Source organism: Rhinolophus sinicus, linkage group LG13 (genome assembly GCF_036562045.2).
Source record: "Rhinolophus sinicus isolate RSC01 linkage group LG13, ASM3656204v1, whole genome shotgun sequence".
Classification (NCBI taxonomy): domain Eukaryota; kingdom Metazoa; phylum Chordata; class Mammalia; order Chiroptera; family Rhinolophidae; genus Rhinolophus; species Rhinolophus sinicus.
In genome coordinates this window covers 40209922-40218874 of record NC_133762.1, presented here as the reverse complement: position 1 = coordinate 40218874, position 8953 = coordinate 40209922, and the positions used below count along the sequence as shown (strand labels likewise).

At 34.4% G+C, this 8953-nt stretch overlaps 1 protein-coding gene across 3 annotated transcripts in view; it reads right to left on the bottom strand.

Annotated features, from left to right (window-relative positions):
* Positions 1-2078: 2078 nt before the first annotated feature.
* The window catches only part of RAD21L1 (RAD21 cohesin complex component like 1), a 26943-nt gene continuing 20068 nt past the window's right edge, over positions 2079-8953 (bottom strand). For all 3 annotated transcript variants that reach the window (XM_074317498.1, XM_074317499.1, XM_019755180.2), the window contains one exon: positions 2079-5651. In XM_074317498.1, coding sequence (XP_074173599.1) covers positions 5463-5651 — 189 coding nt within the window. In that variant the 3' untranslated portion in view covers positions 2079-5462. The remainder of the gene's footprint in view (positions 5652-8953) is intronic.

Below are 8953 nucleotides of genomic sequence, written 5' to 3'. Positions count from 1 at the left end.
ACAATTACAATATAAAGGAGGGAGTGTAAAGGAACTTATATGCTACAAAGTTTCTACACTCCAGTTGAAGTGGTAAAATATGGATTCCAAATAGAGTGTGAAAAGTTAAGCATGTATTTTTTAATCCTTAGAGCAACCATTTGAAAATATCTACAACAAAAGATATAATAAAAAATAAACAAAGTAAAATGGAATTCTAAAACATTTTTGAATATTACAAAAGAAGGCAAGAAAGGGGGAAATAGAGGAATGAAAAATAGAGTGAACAAACAGTAAACAAATAATAAAGTGGTAGATCTAAATCCAAACATATCAATATCTACATTAAATGCAAATAGTTTAAACACATCAATTAAAACAGAGATTGTCAGAATGGATACAAAAATTACTTAATTAGATGCTATCTAAAGGAAACTCAGTTTAAATATAATGATATAGGTAGGCAAAAAGTAAAAGATAGAAAAAGATGTGCCATGCAAATACTGATCAAAGGAAAGTTGGAATGGTTTAATATGAGAAACAGTAGACTTCACACAGAAGGACAAATACTGTATACTTTCACTTATATGTGTAACCTAAAAAATAAAACAAATGAATAAACAAAACAGAAACAGATTCATAAATACAGAAAACAAATTGGTGGTTACTAGAAGGGGAAAGGGTTGGGGATTGAGCAAAATAGAAGAAGGAAATTAAGAGGTACAAACTTCCAGTTATAAAATAAGTAAGTCTTGGGGATGTAATGTACAGCATGGGGAATATAGCCAATAATATTCTAATAACTTTGTATGGTGACAGATGGAACTAGACTTATTGTGGTGATCATTTTATAATGTATATAAATATAAAATCACTATGATGTACACCTGAAACTCATAGGATATTATATGCCAATTATACTTCAGTTAAAAAAAGAAAAAGTAGACTTCAGAGCAAAGAAAATTAACAGGGATAGAGAAAATCATTATATAGCAATAAAAGGGTCACTTCACCAGGAAGACATAATGATTGTAAATGTGGATGGATTAAAAAGAGCTTCAAAATACATGAGGCAAAACCTGTCAGAACTGAAAGGAGAAATGGACATATTCACAATTATAAGTACAGACATGAACACTGCTCAGTAATACACAGTATTAGTAGACAGAACATAAGGAAAGATATGGAAGAACTGAGCAGTACTATCAGCCAACTAGGTCCAAGTGACATGTATAGAACACTCCACCTAATAACTGCATAATATATTCTTATAGGAAAATATTCTTTTCAAGCACCCTAGAACATCCACCAAGATAGATGCTATATTAGATCATAAAACAAACCTTAAATAAGTTTACAAGAATCAAAATCACTTAAAGTACGTTCTTCAATGATATAGACTAGAAATGAATTATAGAAAAAGAATAGGAAAATCTCCTTTTGGAAATTAAACAATATACTTCTAAATAATCCATCCACAGGTCAAAAAGGAAGTCTCAAGGGAAATTAGAAAATATTTTGAACTGAACAAAAGTGAAACTACAATATATCAAAGTTTGTGCAATGCAGCTAAAGTAGTGCTTGGAGTGAAAAATATGCCATTAAACATTTATATTAGAAAAGAAAGAAGGTCTCTTATCAATTAAGCTTCCACCTTATAATAACTAAAAAAATAAAAGCAAAATAAACCCAAAGCAAGCCAAAGGAAAAAAATTATAAATATCAGAGCAGAAATCAATGAAATGGAAAAAAGAGAAAGAAAAGAGAAAAATCAATGAAACCAAACACTGGTTCTTTGAAAAGACCAATAAAATTAATAAACTTTTAGTACTACTGAAAAGAAAAAAGAGAGAAGACATAAATTATCAGTATCTGGAATGAAAGAAAGGTTATTACTATGGACTCCACAGACAAGAAAGGGTAAGAGAATACTCCAAACAACTCTACACATATCATCACCAATTTAGATGAAATGGAACAATTCCTTGCAAATCACAAATTATCAAAACTCAGAGCAAATGAAATATGTAACTGAATAGCTCCACAACTATTTAAAAATTGAATTCACATTTTAAAATCTTCCAAAATATAATCTCCAGATCCAGATGGTTTCATGGGTGAATTCTATCAGACGTTTAAAATAACAGCAGTTCTACAGAGTCTCTTCCAGAAAAATAAAATGGGAGGAAACATTTTCCAAAATCAGGAAAAGACAGTATAAGACAAATACAGACCTCTATTCCTCATGAACACAAATGCAAAAATCCTAAACAAAATATTAGCAAATCCATATGAAAAGATGCTTAACATCATTATTTATAAGGGAACTGCAAATCAAAACCATGAGATATCACTTCACACTAAGATTTCTATAATCAAAAAAAGGGACATGTCCAACTAGAATGTAAGCACTGTAAGAACCAAAAAAAAAAAAAAAAAAGAAGACAGAGACAGAGAGAGAAACAATAACAAAAGTGTTGGTGAGGGTGTAAAGAAATTGAAATTCTCATATAATGCTGGTGGAAATGTAAAATGGTGAGCTACTTTGGGAAACAACTTGACAGTTTCTAAAAAAGTTAAAGTTATCACATGATAACTCCATAATATCATAGACATATGGTATCATAGGATAACTTAGCAATTCCACTCCTAGGTGTATATTCAAGAAAGATGAAAACATGTATATACAAAAATTTATACACTAGTGTTCATAACAGCATTATTCATAATTGTCAAAAAGTGAAAAGCAACACACATGCCTACTAACTGATGAATGGATAAACATTCATATAATGGAATATTAATTTGGCCATTTAAAGGAATGAAGTACAGATACATTTTACAACAGGGATAAACCTTAACAACATTACATTATATGAAGTGTGGTTAAACAATACTGTGAATGTTTAAATAAAAATAATTTACAGTAAGACACATTGCCATTAATCCCCCTCAAAATACTCCCCCTTGCTTTGAACACACTTATCCCATTGTTCTTGCCACTTTCTGAAGCAGTTCTGGAATTCCTCTTTCGTGAGTGTCTTTAGTTGCACTGTCATGCGTGGCTGTCTTGATGTCCTGAATTGATTCAAAACGTTTTCCTTTCCTGGTCATGTTGACTTTGGGGAAGTCAGAAGTCGCACAACGCCAGATTTGGTGAATAAGGTGGATGAGGACATACTGTAATGTTTTTGTTGGACAGAAATTGCTGTACCAGAAGCGATGTGTGACACGGAGCCTTTCCGTTGTGATCACAAAATCCGGTGAAAGCTGCTGCTGAGTGCCAACCAACAGAAAGGCAGGATCTTCAGTACAGGAAGTGGCACATCGAACCTTAGTAACAAAATGTGGTAAGTTTCAACTTGTTTGGTGCAGTCAGTTGGGTGTGAGCTACGGTTGAGAGAAGGTGTGTTTGAAAGTGTGCTGTAAATCATCCTCCATCATGACAACACTCCATGTCATACATCGCTTCTGGGATATGGCAATTGTATTAATGACAAAATTACAGAGATGGGGAGCAGATTAGTGGTTGTCAAGGGCTAGGGAAGAGGGTATGGAGGGAGTTAGCAGTGGCTACAAAAGCGTAGCACAAGTGATCCTTAAAATGGAACTGTTCTGTTTCTTGACTCTGGTGGTTGTCACATGAAGCTACGTATGTAATACAATTGCATAGAACTAAATACACACAAACAAATAAGTGCATGTGAAACTGGTGAAATATGGATAAGGTGAATGCAATGCATCAATATCAATTTCCTGTGATATTGTGTTATAATTATGCAAGATGTTACCTTTGGGGGAAACTTGGTGAAGGGTAAACAAGATTTCTCTGTCTTATTATGATTTTTTATAACTGCAGGGGACCTACAATTATGCCAAAAAAACCACAGTAAACAAAAAGTCAACTGGAACTCTCATACATTGCTAGCAGGAGTGCAAAAACGTACATCCACTCTGGAAAATAATTTGGTAATTTCTCATTAAAGTTAAACATGCATTCGTCATATGACCTAGCCATCTCACTTCTAGATATTTACCCTAGAGAAATAACAACTTATATTCACAGAAAAACTGTACACAAGTGTAGGTAACAACTCTGTTTATAATTGTCAAAAACTAGAAACAACTTAAATGTCCTTCAGGGGATAAATGGATAAATAAAACTGTGGTACATTCAGACAACACAATACTACTCAGCAATAAATAGGATAGAACCACTGATACAACACCTTGGACTAATCTCAAAGACATTACACTGAGTGGAAGAAGCCAATCTCCAAAAGGTTACATACTATATAATTCCATTTACATGGCATTCTCAAAAGGACAAAACTATAGTCATGCAGAAGGGTGGTTGCCAGGAGTTAGAATGGAGGAAAGGTGTGACTTTGAAGGGAGTTTTTTTGGTGACAGTACTTTTGATGTCCTGCGTGTGTACAGGAGTCTATGTATGTGTTAAAATTGATAGACCTGCGCACCAAAATGAAAAAGTCAAATTTTCTGTATGTTAATTTAAATAATAAAAGAAAATTTTAAAAAGGCAATTTGACATTTAAATCTTATAGTTAATACGTTCAAAGAGACCATTTAGAATTTAGTTCGTAGCACAATTTCAGATACAACAGTATTTTAGAGAGTACCATGGGCTTCATCTTACAGTATATTATGGGACTCACAGAGCATTATATGAAAATTTACTGACAAACTTCAACTAAGAAAAAAGAAAAACAATGGTTTTAATGTAAAAAATGCTCAGTAAACACCAACTAAAAGGACATTTATTTTAATGACTTTTACTTGAATTGTAGCTGCAGACAACATACTGAATAAGTGTCTTGCTAATTTTTTTCAACATAAGAAGCAGACTTAGTTTTCTTGACACATGAATGGTGGTTAAAATAATCATTAAATAGTGAATAAAATGGTTAAATGACCTATAAATAGACTAAAACCACTCAGATAATTTCAAACAAAGATGAATTTTATAACTCTCCAATTAAGACATTAGATTAAAAACCATGGCACTAGGTCAAATCAAGGATGATATGCATTATAATCAAATAAATTATTGTCTGTGGGGAAATAAGAAAATGTTAATTATTAATTAATCCCATAAATTTTAAATAAATAATCCAATGTAAAATAATCTTTTAAAAAACATCCTTGAATGTTTCTTGAAGGCATATGTATTTTAAAAATGTACTCTAACATGCAACATTCAAGGTAGGAAAATGGTAACTGTTATACATTCAAGTCAGCTAAGTTAAAAATATTACTTAGCTATAATTCAGTATTTCTGTAAGCATACAGGTTTCCAGTTCTGGCTATGTTTATTTTGGACTTACAAGGAAGAAATGGGAAGTTGTCCTGTCTATGAAATGGATCAGACCTTCAGCTGCTTCCAGACACCTACTGCATCAAAAATTAAACAATCTATACAGAAATTTCAATGGTGATATAAATCTGCATGTTCTGGATTTCTTTCACATTTTATGGAACATTGGTCCCACTGTAGCTATAATATCTGTGTAGGGAGCACTCTGGCTCAGCTCAATAGCCTGCTGTTTTTTTAGCACAAGAAAGGTATAAAATTTGGCAGCAACTTCTTTTCGGCCGCTATTCCTGCAGAGAGTCGTCAGACTAAAGAACTGCCTTCCCATCTTGTTGGATTCCTAGGAAAATAATTCGAAAAGAGGAAAGGAAAGGGAAACATGATTATTAAAAGTAGAGCAGGTTGCACATGCATAATGAACAAAAACAATACTGATATTTTTGATAAGTGATTGTGAAATCCTTAAGTGGAGAAACGCAAATGACTCATTAGTAAACTTAAAAACCATATAAGTCATTGAGCACAAGCTTGGTTCATTGAGAAAATACATGCAAAAGAACTCTAAAGTGTTACACAAATTTCTAACGTGTTATACAAATGTTAGGTCTTTTAAAAAACTGATGTTAACATAAATGGCTCCTGTAGAAAGTACAATTAGTTTAGACTTGCAGGGAGAAAAATTCCACAGTGCTTTGCAAGGCTTCAAATATAATGAAAATTATGAGGCTTCTATCAGGTTTCTTTTCCTTAAAGGTAGTAGCGGGTGGAGTGACAATAAAACTCTAGTTGTAAATGGAGACTTATCTTTGACCTTTCAGTGATAGGGCAATATGATTATACAAACATTTCCCAGTTTCTTTACACAGGTTAAAAAGATGTTGGATTCACCATATGGTACCTGTGAACCTGCTAGAACAAATTGAGGTACAACAAAGTGTTTTATTATAGATGAAAATAACTTCTTTTATAAAGATTAGTACTTGGAATCAGATTCCCAGGCTAGAAGTATAGTTTTTTAGTTAGAAATACTGTGGTGAATACTAGCCAGCCTCCCTGTGAGTATTATACTCCTTAAATAGTTGCGAAGCACTTTTATTTTTTATTTTTTTATTGGGGAACAATGTGTTTTTCAGGGCCCATCAGCTCCAAGTCATTGTCCTTCAATCTAGTTGTAGAGGGTGCAGTTCAGCTCCAAGTCTAGTCGCCGTTTTCAATCTTAGTTGCAGGGGACGCAGCCCACTATCCCATGCGGGAATTGAACCGGCAACTTTGTTGTTGAGAGCTTGCGCTCTAACCAACTGAGCCATCCAGCTGCCCGTGAAGCACTTTTAGAAATACAATATACAAGTTTTTTGGGTTTTTTTGCCAGTCCATAACATTTAACAAATTAATAAGTTAAACACTTGATCTCAACCGAAGGAGTGGCCCTGTGTCACAACCTTTCAGAGAAGGCATGACAAGCCTTTATTTATTCCCTCACTTGAGGAAACACGATATGGATTGGGTGGCTTTTTCCCCTGGGAGAGAGCAGGGACAGCCTTTTCTATTTCAAGAATCCTTTTGAAAAACACTCTGAGTGGACAAATATGCAAGACTGAACACATGTGCTTATTCTGTTCCCTTTAGAAACACCTCTAAAATGAAGGAAAAGAATTAAAAGGCGACAAAGGAAGGAGATTAAAGACAAAGAAAGTGGGAGACTAACTGACTTGGCAGAGTGGAGAAAGCTGAAACCTAAATGCCAACAGAGAGGAAGGCCAGCAAAAAGCAAGCCAGTCTGAGCTACAGGACCTTGGAAAAGCTCAGGAATTGGAGGCCACAGTATATTATAAGATGAAGATATGCGATGAAAACAGAAGAATTCCTTGAAAGTCTATTTGGGATCAGTTAGACACTCTGGTTTACCCAACCACTTCACTGAACCAAGAGACCATGACTCCCACACCCTGGCAGGCTTTTTCCCCTGGGAAAGATCAGGGACTGCCTTTCAAGAACTCTTTTGAAAAATACCCTGAGGGGACAAATGTGCAAGATTGAGCAAATGTGCTTATTCTGTTCCCTCCACAAACCCCTCTAAAATGAAGGATGCAGGAAGGTGCCTTTCCGGAGGTACTGACAATTGAGATTCTAACACTGGGACACCAGGCATGGTGAATGGCAAAGTGTCATACAGTTAACTGGGGGATTCAGTGAAATTCTACACTCTAAACAATAAGGCAGCCAGCCTTTCCCTTACCCGTTTTTCATTCCCAAATCATAGGCATCATGCTTATATCTCATAGATAGTAGATTTGAAGAGTAAGCTGGGAAAACTGACCATTCAGAGGAAAAAAACACTTATAGAGAATGACATCTGTGTGTGTGTGTTGGGAGGGGGGCACCACCCAATTACTTCACTTATAAAGACCACAAGTCTATAAGCCCCACCCATCCTTATATAACTTCCAATCAGATTTTTGGTGTCTCACTCTTAATAAAAACAGATAACCAAAGTTTTACCAGACATTTGAGTAAACTTCCTAACATTCAAAAGCAAAAAAGAATGCATCCGAGAAAATTGCTAAGGAAACAGATAATGTCAGGAACAGAAGCAAACTATAACATTTAAAAGTTAAGAAAAGACACTGCATCCATAAAAAATGATGAGGATAATACTGAGAGAAAGCGGATCAGTGATTTGCTTGGGGAGAAATTGGACAAGGAATTATCAAGAGGCACAAGGAACTTTCTGGGGTTGTACGTAAGTTCACTATCTTGATTGTGGCAATGGTTTCATAGGTATAAAACTATGTCAAAACTTATCTAACTATACTTTAAATAGGTATGGTTTATCATATGCCGGTCATATCTCAATAAAGCAGTTAAAAAATTACTAAATAAAAATATTAAGATGCTATAAAACAAGAGAATAATTAAAAAATTAAGAAAAAAATTCCTGGAAAACAAAAAAGGTGAAAGCACAAACAAAATTTAATAGACTCCAAGATAAAATTGAAGAAATCTTCTAGAGAGTAGGAAAAAAAAGAAATTAATATAGAGGGTGAAAGATTTTTTTTTAATTAAAGGTGCAATTCTGGAGATCCAACATCTGAGCCACCTGGTCCCATCTGGTGGTCCAGAAAGAGAGAACAGATTAACAACAAGGAGGAAATCCAAGAAATACAAAAAATTTCCTATAACTCAAGGACATGAACTTTCAGAATAAAGAACCCACTACACGCTTAGCACAATAAATGAAAAAAGACCTGTACCAAAGCACATCATCATGAAATTTCAGACCACTAGGGATAAAGAAAAGATCTAAAAGCTTCCAGAGAGAAAATAAAGGTCACCTACGGAGGATCACTAACCAAGCAGCATCTGACTTTTCAACAACACAGGAAGCCTAGAAATGTTACAACGCCTTCAACATCTGAGACAGATTATTTTCAAACTATGTTCAGAGAAAACCAAGCAAGTTAAAGAACATTTCAAACTTATATGTAGGGTCTCTATCTCCTATGCCCTCTTTATCTCAGGAAATTATGAGAGGATGTTAACCGAAAGGAAGATCAAAGTACCAAGAAATAGAGGAATAAGAAAAGAGACAAAGGAATTCCCATGCACGGTAAAGTAACGTCCCAAGACAAAAACTGTGGAGCA